Below are 22,952 nucleotides of genomic sequence, written 5' to 3'. Positions count from 1 at the left end.
TTGTACATATTGCCTTCAGTATTCAGCATTCATTCTCTGCAGTCTTTAGCATTCTACTCTCTCTTTTTCTCTCTTTCTTCTCTTCATGTTCACTTCTTTCTTTCAATCCAATCATACACTTCCATGTCACTGCACTATGGTAGGCTTCTTGTCAAGTTACCATTGAGGCTTGAGCTTCAATCACTAGTTACAAATTTCTCAATGTGAAATGAGGATATTGAGGAGAATGAGCTGGAGAGACAAGATTCAAGTGCCCAAGAGGAGCCATGAGCTTCATAGTTGTCAAACTTTCACGTCCCCAATTGTTTCTAACTATCATGATGGAGTCCAAGGTCCATTCCTTTCCAGAGAGCAATTGGGATGGTCTTCTCAAATCAGAGAGGATCCAACACTTGAAAGAAGAGAATGGAAGGAGAAAATCTGCACTGGACTCCAAAAGAATGCTCAATACAAAGAAGATTGATCAGTCCTTGCACGTAGCCCAAGGTGTTAGTGAGGGCATTGAATTAAGCTGATGATTAAGGCAACACTAGAAGATGGAGAAAAGTACTTGTATGCCGCAAAGGATGAATGACCAACTAAGAGACACTGCTCTAAATAGTAGAAATATGCCAAAACGGGCCGACTATTGCCCTATAGGGGCCAAAAATGCTAGCCAACTAATTAACAACAATAGTAGTGAGGAAAATGCTGATTGCCATAATAAATATTGGTCACCCCATCTTGGCTAGTGTGAATGCATGCAGTTCAAACCCACGAAAAAAGAAATGCATTGAGCTAGAAAATAACCAGTCAGTGTGAACACTCCTAAATTGGACTAAAAAAGGAATGCGTGCTCTAGAAAGAACTGCTTCTTCCGTCAAAACACAACGACAGAGTGAGTGTTAGAGCTCTTAATGTTCTCATTTGACCTAGACTAAGACTCATAGGTACTAGATGGTTGTGCATGACGCTTCAACACTTTCTCAACTTTGCTTGTTGGTTATAACACTCGTGATCTGTCTTCGGTGGACATCACACTTCAACTACTCCCTCAATCCACTCCCATGAGGCCATCGGTTGTTGGATACCTCTGCCCTTGAGCATTCTGTACATTCTTTCCTTCATTTATAGCATTGGTTCATTCACTTCTCTTCTCTCTTTGCTTGTGTTCTCTATCGTCACACATACACCTAAACCCCTAACCAATATTGTACCTAGTACACTCACTCTACTCTTAACATGTTTTGCATTTTGCATTTTCCGTTTCGAGTTTGCATTTATTGTATTACTATTTGAGTTATTCTGGTTTAGTTGTGTGCGTGCATTCTATGTTTCTTTGTGCAAACCCTAACTCATCTTACTAGATCCCAAAGTCTTTGAGATTCACACTTGTTGCATGAAGTTCGATCAAGTGTCGAAATTTGACTTGTTAAAACGAGTCTTAGTCCGTGAAGGCATTCTTGGCCGTAGCAACAGGAGTAGTAGTGTTATAGGATTGGTAAGGTGGGTAGGGTGGGGGAGCGAAGTACACTCGGGGAATTAAACCTAGAGTGCCCACCATGCTGTCACAACTCTATAGAAACAGAATTTGTATCATTTTTCATTAATTTGTCTATATAATGATTTATTAAATTTGTTCCCTTTGCACTAATTAGATATAAAGAAAAGTGCATTGGAGTTGGCCACTGATGAGTGGTCACAAGTTATGGTGGACCCACGCGGTGGGTTACAGAAAAGATAGTTCACACTTCCACCTATATGGTTCGATTGGGCGTCTGTGACCAGAACTCACGCATATCAGGGTTAGACTCGCACACAGAAAGAATTGATGCCTTGAAGTGTGGGCTAGATCCGCCAGAACAGACAGTTACAATCATCAAGATGGCATGATCATGAAATGCTTGTACAATGTGCATGTGTGGGTTGAAAGCTTGAAATGCACATTTCTTTGCATAGGAAAGTCACATGAAGATTTTGATACTGTTTTTGCGATGTACACGGAAAAAGCTTTCATATGACACCCATATTTGGGGATTCCTAAATTTTAGGAGGTTCCCAAATTTTAGGAGCCTCGAATTAGTCTAAAAATGCTAGTCCTAAAAAATAGGGATGTCATTTTAAAAATAGTAAATTTTGTACTCTGACTGTGCTTACTAAATTTGGTTGTTTCTATTCTTGACAGTATTCAGTCCAAAAAGGAAGGCCATAAAGAGAGACAAGTGTCAAGACACTTGTCACACAAGTTTCCAAGTGTCCCACCACTTGTCACATCTCATGATATGTGGCTAGACACTTGTCTTGTGCTACTCCACTTTCCCCTTTTTGTACTAGCTCTTTCCTCTTTTATAAATAAGAGCTCGTTTTTCTTCATTCAACATCATTTTTCTTTGCTGTAAACTCATGTACAGCACCCACAGATAGCCAGAAACTGGCCCCATCCATCCCCATCATCATCCCCCACTTTTCCATTATCAAATTCCTCCATATTCCCTCTTCTATCACTGTTGTTTTACAGGACAGCAAGCTTGTAAATTCATTACAGCACCTCCTTCTCGAGCTTTTTCTTCCATTTTAGCAATAAGAAGCAAGCCCTATCCATGTACTGTTGATCAACGATGGAGAAAGGCTGATTTCCCCTCTTTCTTCTTTCATACTGTAAATAAATTAGTTCTTATCATTGCATAATAGATAATGCATGTGTGTTTGTACATCTTTGCATGATCTTGTGAGAGTGAGAATTACTTCTCCTCACTCTTTGGTTGATTGTAACTGAGCTCTTCCCTAAGGGACTTGGGTTGAGTAGAAATACATTCCTTCGGAGGGGGGGGGGGGGGGGTTTGCCCATCTTTAAGCCTCAATCTTGTCTCCATTACTTTTACATTTTCATGGTTGTAATTGTGTGAGTAATTTTCATTTTCAGCTTTAAGTGTTCATTCTCTTTTATATTAAATCTCGAAAACAAACGAATATCATAATTGTTAAGCATACTACGTTGTTCGGGGCGTTTACAGTGGTATCAGAGCTTTGGCTCGGTCCTCACCCCAACACTGGTAGTGGTTACAATTATAAGTTTGTTTGTTTTCAGCCCTTGCATTGAGTGCTTGAGCATATTTATCTTAGAGTCTCAATGGATCAGTCGAGTGCTATCCTTCAAGCCATTCAACGTCTTAGAGAGGAGAATCAACAAATTTGTGAGCAACTTCTCAAACTAGAAAAAGTTGAGAATCCCAAAGAATTCAAGGAAAGAATCCCATTTGCTTCAAGGAGACAAAGCCATACCAATGAAAGGAGCCGATCAAGAAGTCCAACTACTTCTAAGAGGCAGTTCCATTCTACTTCAAGACAAAGAAAGAGATCGCATTGAAGCTCATCATCTTCTTCAAAGTCATCTGGCGCCTACTCTGATGGACCCTCTTCTAGTGACGAAGAGTCACACCCTTCTCGTGGAAGACCTCATCATCGTCAAAGGCGTCGACATTCTTCACCCTCGTCTCCATCTTTATCCCTATCAAGCACTTCATTATCTTCAACCTCAACTCTGAAAGTCTCTTCCTCGAATGCCTTTTCCTCACAAAATTTAGCTTTTTCATTTGTGAAACAGAGATGCGCCAAACCAAAACCAAGTTCGTCCGGGCATGGACGAAGGCATAAGAAGAAGAACACTAAGTCACTATCTCAACTTGAAAAGAAGATCAAGTTCAGTATGTATGATGGTTCTTGAAATCCTGATCTTCTTTTGAAGTTTATTCGTCAATTTCAAATTTTGTATGGTCGTGACAAGTATAAAGAAAAAGAAAAGATTAAGTTTGAAGCTTTACATTTGCCCGACTTAGCCCATACTTGGTGGACGGCGTTGGAATATGATCATGCTGCCCCAAAATCATGGCGGTCCTTTGTTCGTATGATACAAAGCCAATTTCTTCCTGTTCATTTCAAAAGAGATGTAACAATGGAATGACTATACCAAGAGATTTTGGGAGCTACTTTTGAAGGTCCAACATTTCAAGAAGATCAGCAGTTCGGAAAAGCTTAGGAAGTTTCAAGGAGGTTTGCATTTTAAACTTCGTACTGCTCTTAATCATTATCATTGTTCTAGTCTCAGGGAACTCATTGACCATGTTGAGATATGGGAAATGGAGCACAATGGCAATAAATCTTTCCAAAAGAATGATAAGAAGAGAGTAGCTGATGATGAGGAGTATTCAGCTCCAAATGAAGGACAAAAACAGCGGCAAAAGCATTCATCAAATCAAAAGAAGATGAAGCGCTATGCACCTCCTAATGCTCCTCAATTTCGCTCCAATCTATATCCACAAGCAAAGCAACTTTCCAAAGAAGAAAAGCAGCGCTTCATAAAAGAAAGGAAGTGCTTTAAATGTGGACAAACAGGCCACATAGCGAAGCAATGTTTAAACAAAGGACAAAGCAAGGTTTTTTGACAACAAGCCTAAGTCGCCAGTGAAAATCAATGCTATCAGTGATGTAGTTGCAAACACAACTCACACTCCAGAGATGCACAAATTATTAAAAGCTTGGGGACAGTTGTAAGGTAAGCAAGCACTATTCTTGATAGATCTTGGGGCGAATGAAAATGTCATTTCCTTGCAATTAGCTAAAGAGCTTGGATTAAAGAATGAAGAGATGGACACTTCGGCAGAAGTTCGCTAAGCTTTAAATGCCGATGAAGGTGACACAGTGAAGACTGTGACACTCTACATTGGCAAGCTCAAGTTTCAAATTCAAGGCTACAGTGACGAAGATACCTTCTGTATCGGAGACCTTGATGGTTGCGATGTGATTCTTGGCATGCCCTGGAATCATAGAGTAGATTCAACCATCTTCTCTCAGAAAAAGAAGGTAGAACTCACCAACAAAGGCAAGAAGTACGAGATCCAAGCTGGAGTTTATGGGGACACCATACCTATGGTAAGCCATACGCAAGTCTCTAGAGCAATTAAGGATTGTGTTCAATGTTGTTTGCTTTATGTCATTGATGTAAAAGATAATATGAATGCTGAAAACCAAGAGCGACTTCAGCTCTTGGAAAAGTATAAAGATTGTTTTTCGGAAGATCTTCCTTATCAGCTTCCCCGAGAAAGGCTAGAAGACCATCATATTGATATTATTCCGGGCAGTTCTCCTCCTAATATAGCACCATACCGTGTGAGCCGTCCTCAACAAGAAGAAATCAGAAAGCAAGTCGAAGACTTACTCAACCGTGGGCTAATTAGGCCAAGTAGCTCACCATTTTGTTCACCGGTTCTTCTTGTTTAAAAGAAAGATGGCACATTCAGGATGTGCATTGATTATCGAGCCCTCAACAAAATCACTGTGAATAATCGGTTTCCTATTCCCAGAATTGACAACATTTTGGATTGTCTACGAGGCTCAAAGGTTTTCAGTTGCATTGATCTAAAGAGTGGTTATCATCAAATTAGGGTAATACCACAAGATGTACACAAAATTGCTTTCCGCACTTCATACGGTCTTTATGAATTCTTGGTGGTTCCTTTCGGATTAACCAATGCACCAGCCACCTTTAATTGAATGATGAAGCGCATCTTTAGAGAGCATCGACAATATGTTGGTATTTTCTTTGATGATATTCTTGTCTTTAGCAAGAATGAAGAGGAGCATCATCAGTACTTGGAGATTGTTCTGCAATTACTTCAACAAAATCAACTCTTGGTAAATGGTAAAAAGAGTGAATTTTTCATGCATAAAATAAATTACCTTGGGCATGTTATCTCTTCTGAAGGGATTCAGATGGATCCTGAAAAGATCAAGATAATCCAAGAATGGCCTCATCTTCATGATGTACATGAGGTGCGATCGTTTCTTGGCTTATGCTCTTATTACCGCCGCTTCATCAAGCATTTTGCACATATGGCTTCTCCTCTTCATGACCTTACAAAGAAGAAGACCTCTTTCAATTGGAAAGAAAAGAGAAGGCAGCCTTCACAAGGCTGAAAACAGCTTACTTCTGGACCTGTTATTATCATTCTGGATTTGGTAAAACCATTTGTGGTGGAAGCAGATGCTTGCGGTGATTGTATTGGTGCAGTGCTAAATCAAGAAGGCCATGCCGGAGCCTTTGAAAGCCGCCGTCTAAATGATGTGGAGAAAAGGTATGACATTTATGAAAAGGAGCTCTTAGCAGTGGTTCATGCTTTGAAGATATGGAAACATTATCTTTTAGGCAATGAATTCCTTATTAAAACTGATCATCAGAGCTTGAAGTATTTCAAGACTTAAAAGCATTTGCAGGAGAAACATGTAAGATGGGAAAATTTCTTGTCTATGTTTCATTTTCAAATTATGTACACTCTAGGGAAACAAAATGTAGTTACTGATGCACTTTCTAGAGTGCCTCGCATTGCAACTATTACAGTGGCTCATCATGAAGATTTTCAAACGACGAAGAATACTTATGATGAAGATACTGATTTTGCAACAATTTGGTCAAATTTACAGCAAGGAGGTTCTCATCCAGATTATTCCATTGAAGACGGTTACCTTCTCATGAACAATTGCCTTTGTTTCGCTCTTCCTGTTCGACAAAAGGTGCTTAAAGAAAGCCATGAACCCCCTTATGGAGGGCATAGAGGGAGGGCAGCCACTCTAAGTGCAATTGAGCGCTACTTTTATTGGCCAACATTACGAAGAGATACATATAACTTCATTGAGACTTGTCTACTATGCTAAAAATCCAAGTATAATAGGCAGAAGACACCAGGATTGTTACAACCTCTTCCAGTGCGCAAAGATCCACGGGAATCTATCACAATGGATTTCATCTCAGGTATTCCAAGAACACCTCAAGGTCATGATATGATTTGGGTCATAATTGATCGATTCAGCAAGCAATCACATTTTATTCCATGTCATAAAACATTGAAATCCGCACAAACTGCAAGACTTTTCATTCAACATATCTTTAGATTACATGGTATGCCTTCTAAGATCATTTCAGATAGAGACTTCAAATTCACAAGTAACTTTTGGCGTGCTTTATTTGAGAATTTGGGAATCACTTTAAAGTTCTCCTCAGCTTTTCATCCTCAAACTGACGGCCAAACAGAGGTGATGAATCTCACTCTTTTGGATATGTTGAAAGCTTATGTTAGTGAACATAAGTCACAATGGGAGAAATATCTTCCATTATTGGAGTTTGGTTACAACAATACAGTGCATTCATCCACAGGGAAAGCTCCAAATGAAATAGTACAGGGTAAAGTGATTCCTCCTCCAAGTATTCGCACTAAAGATAAGATTTTTGCTGTTGATGAGTTTGCTTCAGATTTAAAACAGCAATGGATCAAGTTCGAGCCACTATCAAAGTTGCCCTAGAGCAACAAAAGAAGCAAGCAGATAAACGAAGAAGACGTTTGGCTTTTGAAAAAGGTCTATAGATGTCTTGCTAAAGTTTGATAAAAGCAAGCTCAAACAAGATTCCGGTCAAAATTCATCTTTTCCAAAGCTCTCCAGTAGATACTTTGGACCCTTTAAAGTGATTGAGAAAATAAATGAAGTTTCTTATCGACTTGAGCTTCCTGCTCATTGGAAAATACACAATGCTTTTCATGTAAGTTTGCTAAAACCTTACATAGGACCAGAACAAAAGGAACCCATTACTGAAGATCCCCCAGAAGTTGAAGAAACAGAGCAACTCTTGGAACCTGAACAGATTTTGTTTCACAAGGATCGAACCACGAGAAGTGGCCTTGTGACACGAAAATTCTTACTAAAATTCAAGAATCTACCCACAACAGATGCATAATGGATAGATGAAAAATTTATGAAAAATTACTCAGACATTCTTCAGCCATATCAAGAAGCTTTTCAGTTGAGGACAGTTGAATAAAAGCTAGAGGGCTGTCACAACTCTATAGAAACAGAATTTGTATCATTTTTCATTAATTAGTATGTATAATGATTTATTAAATTTGTTTCCTTTGCACTAATTAGATATAAAGAAAAGTGCATTGGAGCTGGCCATTGATGAGTGTTCACAGGTTATGGTGGGACCCACGTGGTGGGTTAGAGAAAAGATAGTTCACACTTCCACCTATATGGCCCGATTGGGCTCTTGTGACCAGAATTCATGCATATCAGGGTTAGACTCGCACACAGAAAGAATTGATGCCTTGAAGTGTGTGCTAGATCCGCCAGAACAAACAGTTACAATCAACAAGATGGCATGATCATGAAATGCTTGTACAATGTGCATGTGTGGATGGAAAGCTTGAAATGCACATTTCTTTGTATAGGAAAGTCACATGGAGATTTTGATACCGTTTTTGCGATGTACACGGAAAAAGCTTTCATATGACACCCATATTGGGGGGTCCCTTAATTTTAGGAGGTCCCCAAATTTTAGGAGCCTCGAATTAGCCTAAAAATGCTAGTCCTAAAAAATAGGGATGTCATTCTAAAAATAGTAAATTCTGTACTCTGACTGTGCTTACTAAATTTGGTTGTTTCTATTCTTGACAGTAGTCAGCCCAAAAAGAAAGGCCATAGAGAAGAGACAAGTGTCAAGACACTTGTCACACAAGTTTCCAAGTGTCCCACCACTTGTCACATCTCATGATATGTGGCTGGACACTTGTCTTGTGCTACTCCACTTTCCCCTTTTTGTACTAGCTCTTCCCTCTCCTATAAATAAGAGCTCGTTTTTTTTCATTCAGCATCATTTTTCTTTGCTGTAAACTCATGTACAGCACCCACAGATAGCCAGAAACTGGCCCCATCCATCCCCATCACCATCCCTCACTTTTCCATGATCAAATTCCTCCATATTCCCTCTTCTATCACTGTTGTTTTACAGGACAGCAAGCCTGTAAATTCATTACAGCACCTCCTTCTGGAGCTTTTTCTTCCATTTTAGCAATAAGAAGCAAGCCCTATCCATGTACTGCTGATCAACGATGGAGAAAGGCTGATTTTCCCTCTTTCTTCTCTCATACTGTAAAGAAATCAGTTCTTATCATTGCATAATAGATAATGCATGTGTGTTTGTACATCTTTGCATGATCTTGTGAGAGTGAGAATTACTTCTCCTCACTCTTTGGTTGATTGTAACTGAGCTCTTCCCTAAGGGACTTGGGTTGAGTAGAAATACATTCCTTCGGGGGGGGGGGGGGGGGGGGGGGTTTGCCCATCGTCCTAAACGCTGTATGTCTTGTGAAGATATGCTAGAGTTTGCACAGAAAAAACATAGAATGTACGAACACGGCTGAAACACAATAACTCTGATAGTAACAAAATACATGCAAAGTCTAAATGCAAAAGGCAAAACACAAAAATGCAAAGATAAATAGAGAAGAAAGAGAATTTTGAAGTGTATGAATCAATGCTGATTTTTTCGTGTTTTTATGCCTATTGGATTCCCCATGTGTTGTGTGAATGTCCATCAATCTTTGTCTCGTAATGTGCACCATTGGGTCCAACATGTGGAATGCAGCTTGCCGCCTGTGCTCTCCATGCTCTTGTCTCATCCTGGCAGTCCAAATTTGTAACCCTGTCTCACACTGGTGCGCGGGATGGGGGGAGTCTGTGGTTAACCCTTTTTTTTTTCAACAACCGTTTTTGAAAAAAATCAAATAATACAAACAAAATAAAAGACTTCAAAAAGAAAGAAAGAAAAAAACCAACCACCCACTAGTTCTTCTCTTTCTTCTTCTCCTTTTTCCTCCAAAGTCATTCTTATACGTAGACCCCTAATGATAAGATAGGTAAGCTCACTCCTTCAGCTGATCTCCTGATTTTTTTTGGATACTCCTTAGAAGTGAAATCATATCGTTTGTTCTATCCTCAAACAAACAAGGTGATCGTCAAGAGAGATGTAGTGTTTAATGAGAGAGAGATTGTGTATTCATTTGTACTGGATTTGGAGCCCTTTTCTTATATTATTTCTTTAGAGATAGTGCCTTCTGAGCGGGGTCTACTACTTGCTTCTGATCCACCCATAGATTTTTCAGCTCCTTGGTCCCCTTTGTGAGACCCATTACCTCGTTGATACTAATAGACTATGTAGGGTTCGGAAATTCTTTCATTGGATTCCACTCCGGAGGACCCTAGAAGATCTACCTATCTTATACCTTAGGCTTCATTTGTGTTGTTGTTTACAACTGATTATATAGCACATTCTGAGGTTGATAGTTAGTAGGAGGCTTTTCAACATCCCCAATGGCGAGAGGCAATGAAAAAGGAGCTAGAGAGTATTGAACGAAATGAGACTTGGATCTCGGTGGATCGTTTGAGCCATAGACAAGTCATGAGGATAAAGTGGATATTTGGGACTAAGCCAAAAGCTGATGGGACTTTAGACAAGTAAGGTTTGCCTTGTGGTACAGGGTTTTCGATACAAGTAAGGTATTGACAATGAAGAGACCTTTGCTCCTACTGTGCAGTTGACATCATTTTGTATATTGACTGCACTCATCGCTCACTATAGTGTGGCAATTTATTAGATGGACGTCAAAAATACATTTTTGAATGGTTATTTGGAGGAGGACATCTATGTAGAGTAGTCTCTCAGTTTTTTTTTTTTTTTTTTGTTTGACAGGAAAGATAAGGTCTTTCGCTTGCGGAAAGCTCTTAATGGCTAAAGCAAGCACCGCAATCTTGGTCTAGAGGATGGATGAGTTCCTTAGGACTCACAAATACCATTATATTCCTTATGACCTTGAACTTATATGCCTGCACTACTTTAGAGGAGGTCAGCTATGTCTTGTTGTACCTAGATGATTTACTTATCATTGGCTCAGATTCTGTTGCTATAATAGATATAAAGGCCTAGCTTTGCTCTACTTTTGGGGATGACAGACCTTGGTTTGTTGTCTTATTTTTTGGAGATCGAGGTAGTTCAATCTGGGGGTAGTATTTTTGTGTCGCAATAAAAATACACTCATTTAGTGGACCAGTATTGCATGGGGATCAGACATGGTTTGTGGCCATGCCTCTTGATCCCACTATCCATCTTTCTAAGGATACCCTAGGTCCATCTTTCTAAGGATATCCTTCAATGAGTACATCTATAGATTTGTGGTAGGAAAGCTTCTTTGGTTGATTTACAGTAGGCTAAATTTTCCTTACTCAGTTAGTTTTCTTAGTCAGTATTTCATTGCGCCGACGAGTGTCACGTTGGATTGCATGTCTTTGTGTTTTGAGATATTTGTGGTGTATCTGTTTTATGGTCATCCTAGGAATCTGATTTATGTTTGTAGGGAGGGGTACATTGACTTTGATTGGGCGGAAGAACTTGATACTCGGCGCTTCCATAGCAGCTACCTCTTTACCTTGGGCACAACAAGTAGGAGACGATGGTGGCTTCCATGGCCGAGGTTAAGTATTAGGCTCTTTTTGGTGGTAACATGGAGGCTATCTACTTTAGGAGTTTATTGGCGGCACTTCATTTCCATGTGACTCTTCTACCGTTGTCTACTGTGACGACCAGAGTGCCATTGCCCCTGCAGGGAATTTGATCATTACTCCATGAATATGACATCTGTCTGGGAGTCCACTTTCACTTCACCAGAGAGCAGGTTGAGCTAGGCATCATATGCCTAGAGTTTGTATCTCCATTAGATAACTTTGTAGACATATTGACCAAGGCGGTCGCTGCTGCAATATATTCTACTTAGGATTGGCTTGGGTACATTCTTTCCTACTTTTTTAGGTTGACGAGGAGAGGGGGATGCCCTCCAGCTTTCCCTTTTAGTTTGAGAGAGGGGTGACTTTCTTCTCTTAGTGATGACAATATGTTTATAATTTCTTTTTAATATATTTTTGTATATTGTACTTTATATCTTCATCTGCATCATCAAGATGACATGATTGTAAAAGGGTGCTTGGGTAAATGAACAATTTCCCTACGAGGGCACTGTCGAAGTGGCACCGTTGCATAGCATTTTGCATGAGCATAATCACACTTGTATAACTCCAATGCATTGGCATTCTGTTTTATAAACATGCATCTGTGTGCATTTATCCCTTTTCGGTCTTTTTGAGTGGTGTGGACTTTGGATCCACCATATTCATGGCATTGCATATGGCAGTCTCCCTTGCTTGCTTAGCTTTGTTAGCTTGCTTTTCACACATCTTTTTTGCCTCTCCACGTGTCCTCCATATTTGCTTCACACACCACTAGCCTCTTTCTTTATCATCGTACCTAGTAGTGGTAGGGATAGTTTGCTTATTTTGTGAAAGCCTTTGGGTCTAGCTATTAGTCTCCTGTTCATTACTTAATCGGCGGCCACCTCCTTTTTTCGAACCAATCATTATTAAACCACCCATCCAAAAAAATGGTTTACAATGGTTCCATTCGCCTTTGCAAGACTTGATAGGCCACTATGTAGGTGATGTGCACCCTTTGTCTAATGCCTTGGTCTCTTTGGGGTGACCACTTGGACTCCCTTGGTAAGATAAGCATCGCCTTTGTAGTCTTGGTAGGCTGCAGGATAGCCACTATGCACCCTTTGTTCGATACCCTGGCTGCTTTGGGATGGGACGACTTGGGGTAAAAACCACATAAAAACCAAAACAACCAAAACTTTGGGTTGGCCTTCTTTTTTAGCTCAAAAATGCCTAAGAGGGGATGTTGAGCTAACATAAAGCATTATATGTTGAATTAGTGACTTAAATAGTCCAAAAAATGCTTAATTAATAAAACCTGAAAATGGTGCTTAGTTCAAGAGATTTTTAAAATGGTGCATGATACAACATCCCGAGACTTTCTATAAATAGGCACGTTGCCCTCCATTTAGTCCAAGCTTGGCATTATATGTTGAATTAAATAGCCCAAAACATGCTTAATTAATAAAACCCGAAAATGGTGCATGGTTCAAGAGATTTTTAACATAGTGCATGATACAACATCCCGAGACTTTCTATAAATAGGCATGTTGTCCTCCATTCAATCCAAGCTTGTTTTTGCAGATTTCAGACCTTCTAGCTTCCTTGTCTACAGCTTATTCACAGAGAACATCTTAGCCAAAGTTGCATGTTTGCTGTCTCCATCCATATGGCATCTGTTTCGAGCCTCCATCGTGTAGCCTACATCGATTTCTGTTGCATTTACTGACCAACTGGATCATCTACAACTAGCAAACTATTGAATTGCTGCATTTGTGATTTGTGGTGGCTGCTGTACGGATTGCCACATCATCAGACTTAAGTTTTTATTACCATCAGCCTGCCATGTCATCTTACTTGTTTTTGTTGTCGTCAGCATGCCACGTCATCATTAGCTTGTTGTGTTTGCATTTTTCTATCTCCTTTACCTTTCCGACACTGATCCTTGACACCACACACTTGCATTTGCTGCTGTTCGACATTAGGAGGCTGGCTTGCTGTGTTTTGGGATTCGTTAGGGGTACAACACTCTCCTGCGTTCAACACCTTTGCCTCGGTCCACGAGACATGAGAGTTCGGGGTATAGTTTTCATTCGTGTATGGTTTGTTTGCTACATGAGCATTGTATACTCACTATTCAGTTATTCATTTAGATTCCACTATGTTCATTGTCTCCGAGTTACTTTAACCCTAAGTGTGCTCTTTTGAGTTTATGCTTTATCATACGCTTTCATTCATGTTATTGCATTAGGGTATTTCTTCATAATAATGGCTAACTAATAGGTATGGCTATAAATAGGTAAGAAATCCAAAATACTCTCGGATGGCGTAATCCTCAAGAAACCCAAAAAATGCTCTCGGGTGGTGTCTTGGGTCAAAAAGATGGATGGGGAGCAAAAATAGAGACAAAGGACAATAAGAACAAAAGTGACCTAAAAGAGTACCCCATAATGTTTCTCATTGACTTAGTGTAGGGTTTGCAAGCAGGAAATGACCATGACCACTAGTAGGAATTGGCATGGGAGATTGCTAATGGTAATTGATGTGAATATGGTAGATCCAAGTTGATCATCCTTTGATGAGGTAAAAGGGGGTATGCTTACACAATGCAATGTTTTTCACTTTGAAGGGATACTTACTTTCATAAGTTTTCATTTGTTCAATGGGTGTATTTCACATATACACAATGCCAATGCATGGTAGATGCAAGGGGTAATGCAAGTTGTCATGTAAAATAAGATGAAATGCTAGGTATAGTGGTGCCACTTGAGCAATGCCCTATGGGGGAATTGTTCACTTGCCCAAGTGCCCCCTTACAAGTATGACCATCTAGATGCAAACAAATAATCATTCAAACATATAGGAACATGAAGATCATGACCATACTTGTAAGCATCAAGAGAAGAAGCTACCCCCTCTCACCATCGGAGAATGGAGTTAGCAACCCATTAAGACCAAGGCTTGGACTTGAACTTCCTCTTTTAGCTCTCAAAACTAAACATGAGTATCATCATAGATTGATATCTAATGAGTATTGGCTGTATTGTGATACATTATACATGCATATTGTACAATATAGGGACAAAAACATACCTAGGTTTCACTTTGCACTTGTTGAAAAAATGATTGAAGTCTAAGCACAAGCCAATTTGATAAGTTGGCTTAGGTCAATGTGAACCTTTAAGGTCCATGGGGTCTGAACAGGGAATAGTTTGGGTCTTGGTATCATTGAGTTGGACATTCAAGGAGATGGGGCACACGAAGAATGTTTTAAGGCTTGCTTGATGCAGCAGAGCTATAGGCTCAAAGGGGATGTCGAAAACTTCATTCAAGAGACATGATGAGACTTACATGCTTGACTGGCTCTCCCTTGTGTAGCTTAACCTCTTGATGCATAGAGACAACTGCCGTAGCACCCTAGAAGTTGTTACTTTGTTTGTAGAGAATCCATAGCCAGTCTTGAAAGGCCTTGACCACCCCTAAACAAAGCACGGCAGCACAATCCATATTTGATTATCTTGATTTGGCATCAAGTATATCCATAGATATTCTTCCCATATTTAGTCACAATCCACATCCTTCTCCAATTCAGTGGTGATTGAGATTGAGATTCAGTATATGGGATTGTGTTGTAGACTCTTGACTTGCCATCAAGCATTTGGTTATTTCTTTTTGCTACAGAATTAGTGCAATTAATGAATGCTACCTTAAAACTCCTAAGCTTAGTGTGGTAAAAGTGGTTAATATTAGATCAATAGAACACTAGATTCAATACACTGGTCCCTTAAATCTTGATCTTCATTACTGAGAACAGTCACATTAATGAATATGATAGTTTTTGTCAAAATTTCATTGGCTTCATACACAATGTTGAAACTTTTTGCTGCAAGGATTATGTTTCACAGTGACCTTGCTGCTTGGGCAGAGGTTTTGAAGCCTTGAATGGATGTTTGGCCATTAACTAGCTGACTTGCTTTTTTGCTTATAGGAGCTTCAAAGACCAAGAGCCCTGATGTATGCAACATTTACATTGCAATTGATTTAGTGTCTAATCATTAGAAATCAAAACTAGTTCAAGGACTTGAAAGCAATGTCATTATTACAAATGCACAACTTACTTTTTTACCTTGACATAGATTCTGCATTTTTTTGTGACTCACTTTGATAGGCATTGTTATATCAGGCTTGGTTGGAATGTTCAAGGGTTGGAAGGAGTCAAAAATCCAAAGAGCGCAATGATTGTGAATTTCCTAAAATGGATGTTTATAGAAAGCGAAAACAACTTCATAGTCGGTTGCCAAATATCATCACCATTGACTCGATTTTTGAGAAGAAGTTTGTCTCTCTTGATGCAGTTTTGGAAGTTGTAATACTTGATATTCAACTATTGTCAGGTGCAAGATGTTCTTGGCCATTCTTTGTAATAAGGTCTAGGTTTTAGTCAAATATTTTGCTTTAAAAAATGGTAATTGCTGGAACAAGAATATAAAAGGTTAAATCAATTAACATTACTGTGGTTTTTATTATTGAGTGCTTGGCTTGACAAAATGCCTTCTCATGGCAAATAAGTGTATAAGAAGGAACCTGATAAAAACAAAACCTGATTCTTAAGGCATTGATGGTGTTATGTTGTAGCAGGTGAAGAGATGATGGGGCCTGTAAATTGAAACGTGCCATTATCCTTGGATTAGTTCAGTTCTAACTTCTCTTTTTTGTTTCTTTTTTCTTGAGATAAGACACACTTTCTTTATTGGGTGAAACTATAGTTTTGAATTATGGTAGTGTATAAAGAAGGCGATGCTTAGCTTGAACACAAACATTGTTAAAATACTTGAAAAAATAGAATTCTCAACTCAGTCAATTTTGTGGAGATATCATAAAGTGCTATAGAGATCATTAAGGGCAACAAAAGAATCAACAACAGAATCACCAAAGGCCACATGATTGCAGGATTTCCAGATGGTTCAGGGTGCCCATTATGCAATCCAAGAAAAGAATTGGAAGAATCTCCTTGAAGGAGTAGGGATCATTCCAAACATTTAAAAGTTGCTAAAATCTTGAGAGGGGAACCATACGCTCAAGTAACTTGATACCTTATCTAGAAGAACATGGGAACAAGACTAAACAAAACTATGGGGGATTGTTTTGTGGGTGCATTTTATATAGAGCAAGTAACATTAAAGGACTCAATTACCAAAGATTTATCATGCATTTGGGCCTAGTTTTACTCCACAAAAACAGCCCCAAAAATAATTATTCGTGAAATAGAAGTTTTGTTTGGGACAAAGAAGAAATGCCCAAAAATCTACTATCTAATAACATGTTTTGGGCATCCATCCTCATCCCTCATCATTGCCATCACTTTGCTTCAGCCACCGGCCATTTCACACCCACTTGCTATCCATGCCCTCTTTAGGGGCTGCCTACTTGCTATTTGGAGGTGCCACCCTGCTGCTCAGCTGCTGCCATGACCTCCAGAGGCTGCAGCCAACCTACTGAAGTTGCCGCCTTTTCTCGAAGAGTCATTGCCAACATCTTCCAGCCTGTCGCCCGGTGCCCAGCCATGTCACCATCTTTTCGAGCTGCTGCTCTCTGAGTTTTCTGCTGTGCAAGCTGCGTTTATAGCAGCCGGGACATGCACAGCTGACATCATCATTATCTTCATCCGCTGCCATCAATTAGGCTGTGTTTCAGCCAGCATTCCTGTGTTTTACCACCTTGGAGTCTTCACCAACATTCTGTCGCTTGGAGGACTGCCATTCACTTGCTCTACTACTGTCCATGTCATCATCATTCTTGGTGGACTGCTGCTGTGTATTGGGATCCGTCTTGAATACCATCTCAACCATCTGCCCCAGTTGTTTTGCCTCAGTAGATGGTCGCCTAGGCTGTAAATTAGGCGTAGTAGTCAAGACAGGTCCAATCAGCAGCAGAGATTGAAACACAGATTTTGCAGCAGAATAAATCAGCACCAGCACACCTCAAATGGTTGACACCAGGCAGGAGCAAGCCTTCAACTTGAAATCTGATACAGCTCTTTGTCAAACAGCTCATCATGAACCTGGATGAACATTTTTGGCGACCACATCATAGTGAAAAGAAATGTGCCCTGCCCATTGGGACATGGATAGACTCACGCAAGAATCAACTATATCTGCTAACACCCTCTCTCAGATCGTGGGTCATGTGGTACAATACAATATAGAGTGATGATGATGCATCATAGTACATATAATAATGACCATTAGAATAGGATGATGGATACCCAAGTGGTAGGTGCACAAACCACCACCAAGGTGCCTTGGAAAGAACTTGATGTCTATGTTGATTATATTAGCTCCTGAAAATAAAGAAGAATCATAGCAACTCTTTGTGTTTGTTAATAATACCTTTGAAGTAGCACATGTGACCATCTTGTCACATCAATGCTACAGTGCATAAATGACCATGGATTTCCTGCCTTTGGCTAGACTACCAAAGTATCCTTTCATGTGAACTTAGAGTAGGAGCCAATCTCACTCTTTGTCAAACAACTCATCATGAACTTGGATGTCAATCTTAGCTCTAGGATTTTCAACTTGCTAGATTTTGGTCGATGCGTCAAGGATGTTAGAGATTAGTCATCTCTTGGACTAGCATTCTCAGGCTATAGTTTGTGTAGTTAGTTCTCTTGGGAGGAGGTACGCATTTTTCCTGTCAAATTTGGGCATTTCAAGCAGTCATTAGATGGACTCACCAGCTCTCGGGCAGGTCAGACATGAGTCAACAGGCATGCAATTATGGCACATGGCAGCGAGGATGATTATCGTAGATTATTTTAGTGTTTTATTATTAGTCGGTAGCATTTATGATCAGGTTGGCCAGTTTGCTGTCCACCTGCATGATTGTATTGCTTTGTTTCATGCTCCCCTCATCACTCGTCTTTTTAGGTGTTGGAAAGAGAGACTAGCTCGAGGAGATACTTCAACAGCCCCTTGTATATCAGCCCTTTTCATTTCAGCATTCATTGACTGCAGATTTCTGCATTCTTTTGTCTCTTTTCTCTCCCCCTCTTCTCTCGTGTTCATTGTCTTTCAATCTTGTCCATATGCTTCCGCATTCATTGCACAGTGACATTGTATCATAGTAGTGTAAAAGGGCTGATTGATTGGGGGCAGACCTGATGGGGAGGATTCTTCACAAAAAAAGTTTGCGTTTTCAGCCTATGGAGGCTGAGATGATTGCAGGTTTTTGCTGTTGGTAAAGGAGAAAAGGCTGCTTTTTCAGCCTTTTGGAGTAGATTTTGAGTTCTCATTGTCTCCACTGGGCGACTCTCTTTGAGGACGAGTGGAGGAAGCCCTAATACGCAATGGCACTATGTGTGGAGTCAGAGGGGAATTGCCCCTGTTTTTGTGTAGGTCATTCCATTTACAATGTTGACTGAAATTGGCGCTAAGTTTCATGCTATTATGGTCTGTCTTCCTTTGGATCAGAAGCTCGATGGGGAGAATTATCGCATTTGGCACGTAATGATGCTTGCTATACTAGGGTCTTATGATTTGGCAGAGCTCGTGGCTGTAGATTGCCCTGCAACCCGTGATGCCTTCGAGCTTTTTGCAGATGTGAAGATGAGGTAATGAAGGTACAGGCACATTGAGACAAATTGAATGCCCACATCGATTCTTTCCTCTTTCTCTCTTGCACTCTAGCTATCATTACTTATATAATCGAGCACTTGACTGTGGCTTGGGAGAATGGTTGGAGCTAGATCAAATGTACAATCGGATGACTATGATGAAGCGAGTGCCACAGGAGGTTCAAATGAGGACTTTTAAGTCCTAACAAGTCTTTTGCTATAGAAGAGCATGTCAATAAGCTTCAATAATCGCAGATGCAGGTCCAAAATGCAAGGAAGGTGATTACCTTGGAGGACATGGTGATAACTCTTCTCTCTCAGTTACCACCCTGATTAAGTGTATTCTACTTTTGCCTTGATTGCTTCAGGGCAGATAGAGACCCTTAATTGCAAGGAGTTGGTTCTTATGGTCTTGGACCAAGAGGAACTACTCAAAGGTCAAAGTGCTCTCAAGTCGGAGGCTTTGACCGGTCGGTCTTCCCAATAGAAGGGGAAAAACAATAAGAAGAAAAAGGACAAGAAGTCCAAATAAGATAAAGCCAAGGACTCTACTTGCCACATTTGTGGCAAGACAGGTCATTGAAAGAAAGATTGCCCCGACAAGGACAAGAACGGCATTAAAAAGGAGAAGACTACAAAGGACTTGGGAGTGGTGGCTGCTCCTTCATCGGTTGCCTTTCTCCATTTGGAGGTGATAGAGGATGTTCCTCCAACGGCCACTGATGCAGCGGCGATGGCCCCATAGTCTTGTGAGTGGATATGGATAGTGACGCTTCTCGCCACATAACTCCTCTTTCAAATGGGATTGCTCGTATGTGTTCGATGCATGGGAAAATTCTTATTGGTGACAGTTCTTTGGTCCCTATTAAAGGAAAGGGTGATATGCAATTGATTCTACATGGGCAAGGTGATGCCCACACATCAAAGGTGCTCTATGTGTCAAGTCCAGGGTAGCATCTCCTTTTAGTGGCAAGATTTGTGCTCTTTGTTTCAGAGTCAAGTTTGATAAAGGCTTCTTCCAAGTTCTTGATGGCATATCTCGATAGGTTTTCTGTGCAAGACATGAGGAGAATGGAGTCTATAAGATGCGGTCTTCTTTTGCCTTTTCTTCTTTTCTTTTTTCTTAATAGACTTAGGCTAAGCTTTGGTATGCTCAGTTTGGCCACCTGACTTATAAGTACCTTCGGAAGGCAGCTCGTGCGTGGTTGCTAGAGATTTGGGTGAGCCACCCATCATGTGTATCTTGCATTTGTGGCAAGAAGCATAGAGATGCTATTCCTAGTAGCAAGGCTTCATGATAGGCTAAGGAGCCCTTGGAGCTTGTTTTGATGGACTTCTGTGGTTCCATGAGGGACGAAGTCCTTTAAGGTGAAATTGTATTTTATGCTTGTTGTTGATGAGTTTAGTAGGATGATGTTGAGCTAAAATATGCATTACTTGCTGATTAGCCTCTTAAACTGCCCCAAAACACACTAAAAATGCTCTTTAGATAAAACCCTACAACGGGGAGCGGTTTCAGAGAGTTCAGTGGAAACCCTAAAACGGGAGCAAGGCTTCATGATAGGCTAAGGAGCCCTTGGAGCTTGTTTTGATGGACTTTTGTGGATCCGTGAGGACGAAGTCCTTTAAGGTGAAATTGTATTTTATGCTTGTTGTTGATGAGTTTAGTAGGATGATGTTGAGCTAAAATATGCATTACTTGCTGATTAGCCTCTTAAACTGCTCCAAAACACACTAAAAATGCTCTTTTATAAAAACCCTACAACGGGGAGCGGTTTCAGAGAGTTCAGTGGAAACCCTAAAACGGGGAGCAGTTCGAGAGAGTTTAGTGGAAACCCTAATTTTTTGGGCGCCCTTCCACATCTATAAATAGATAGGCTACCCCCATTTAGCCATTATCCTTGTTTGTAGGTTACAGCAGCCCACACACTCTCTGTTGCTGTCGGCACCTAGTTTCCAGACCACCTCCATCTGCTGTCCAGCCATCATCGACTGCAGCCACATTATCTTCAGCCTATCCATTGCTATAGGCGATAGCTCTCAGCTGGTAGCTACTGCTCCAGAGTCCAGACTATCCCAAACTACTGTTCAGCCTGCTGTCCATCATCTCCAGGGTCAGCCAACATGCGTTTTCAGCATTGCAAGCCCTGACACTCTCAGACATTGTTTCAGCGTGCACTTTACAGCCGACAGTGCACAGTTTTCAGTCTCTGATCGGTGGTACACTGCTGCATTTATCAGTTTCCAGCCGCTAGACTGCTGCGTTTTGGTGATCAGCCTGCTGCCATTCACTATTCAGCACTCCTACACTCCGATTGGTGGTCACAGACTTGGGATTCGTTGGGTGGATGTCACACTCCGACATTGCTCTGCCCTTGAGCACACTGTACATTCTTACATTCATTTACAATATTCATTCACTTCAGAGTTGTGTTCTCTCTATCCCTTCTTCTGTTTGTGTTTGAGTTTTTGTGTTTGAGTTTTGAGTTTTGCTTTTTGGGTTTGAGTTTTTCCCTCTGTGTCTGTGTCTGTCTCTTTGTGTTTCTGATGTGGTCGTACACTTTGTGTGTCCTCAGTGCAAACCCTAGCAATATCCTTCAACAGATGATGTGGGTGCATTTCTTGGTATTGAAGTCAAAAGCATTCTCACATTTTAAGGATTGGTTGATCTTTGAAGAGAATGGGTATGGCAGGAAACTCATGACCTTGCATTTCGACAAGGAAGGGGGAACAAGAGCTAACTTGTTTTTGTGCAGATCCTGGCATTTACCAGGAGTTTGCCAACACAAATACTCCTCAGGAGAATGTCATATTGGAGTGGAAGGATCATTGTGTGATTGAGATGGTGCGGACTATGATGGAGTATCGACAGGCACCTTAGTGTCAATGGGCTGAAGCAGTGGCCACTACTATCCATTTTAATCGATCCCCTATCTCGGCCATGGTTGGTATGATTCTTTTTGAGGCTTACTTTGGACAAAAGCTGGATGTTTCTCATTTCAGGGTATTCAAGTGTGATGCCTATATTCACATCCTAAATTAGAAGAGGTATAAGTTTAAGTTGGCTTCCAAGAAATAAGTATTCTTGGGATATAGCTCGCAATTCCAAGGATACAAGCTTTATGATTGCGCTTCCCAGGAGGTGTATACGAGTCGAGATGTTCGATTTGTGGAGTTTCTAGTGGTAGAGGGGGGTGTTGATCATCTCGTTCTTGGAGATCCAACAATTGGGCACCTGGTCCAATGCCTTCAGAGTCTTTGCCTATTGAGGTTCCACCCTCTGTGAAGGAGGAGATTGTTTCACCAATGGATACACCCATTGAGTTAGCCCCGGTGGATCTTCCAAAGACTTCGATGGAAGGAGAGGGGCAAGGGGAGTAGGGGTTTTCTCCTTGTTGGGCTCATGATACACTCCGTGATTCAAGGATTGAAAGAGTTCTCAAGGAGTGGTAGCCACAAGATGGCGTGCGGTGTTTTGGAGGAACTGGGTACATTCACTAGGCTTGTATGCATTAACTATTGTTTGATGACCCATGCCATGCAAGATAGGGAGCCCACCTCCATGAAGGATGCTTTGTAGTCACAATATTGGAAGAAGGCTATGGAGAAGGAGTTGGATGCTATTGAGCGGTATGGCATTTAGGATCTTGTCCCTATGCCGTTTATAGGAATGTGATTGTTGTTAAATGGGTCTTAAGACCAAATACCACAATGATGGTACTCCGGATAAGCACAAGGTGTGGTTCATTGCAAAGGGCTTTGCATAGCGGCTAGGGGTGGATTTCCATGACACCTTTCCACCTACAACTCAGATGGTTACCATTAGGGCCGTTCTTGTCTTAGCCATCCATAAGAGATGGTTGGTTAATCAACTTGATGTGAAGTCTGCTTTCCTTATTGGTGATTTGAAGGAGAAGATCTATGTTGAGTAGCCTCCTTGCTTTTCCTCATTAGATGGATAGGTGTACAAGTTAAAGAAGGCTCTTTATGGCCTCAA

At 40.7% G+C, this 22,952-nt stretch overlaps 1 protein-coding gene across 10 annotated transcripts in view; it reads left to right on the top strand.

Moving 5' to 3' along the window:
• Positions 1-22,952, top strand: part of LOC148011081 (Nucleic acid-binding proteins superfamily) — a 229,967-nt gene that overhangs the window by 12,935 nt on the left and 194,080 nt on the right. For all 10 annotated transcript variants that reach the window (XR_015689510.1, XR_015689514.1, XR_015689512.1 and 7 more), the window contains one exon: positions 15,524-15,734. Coding sequence is in view for 4 of the 10 variants with exons in the window: in XM_087671737.1 (XP_087527863.1) it covers positions 15,524-15,734 (211 nt within the window). In the remaining 6 variants the exon portion in view is untranslated. The remainder of the gene's footprint in view (positions 1-15,523; positions 15,735-22,952) is intronic.

Source organism: Lygodium microphyllum, chromosome 29, assembly GCF_053477565.2.
Source record: "Lygodium microphyllum isolate KBCC chromosome 29, Lygodium_microphyllum_v1.1.10, whole genome shotgun sequence".
NCBI classification, from domain to species: Eukaryota; Viridiplantae; Streptophyta; class Polypodiopsida; order Schizaeales; family Lygodiaceae; genus Lygodium; species Lygodium microphyllum.
This window is presented reverse-complemented; position numbering and strand designations above follow the sequence as displayed.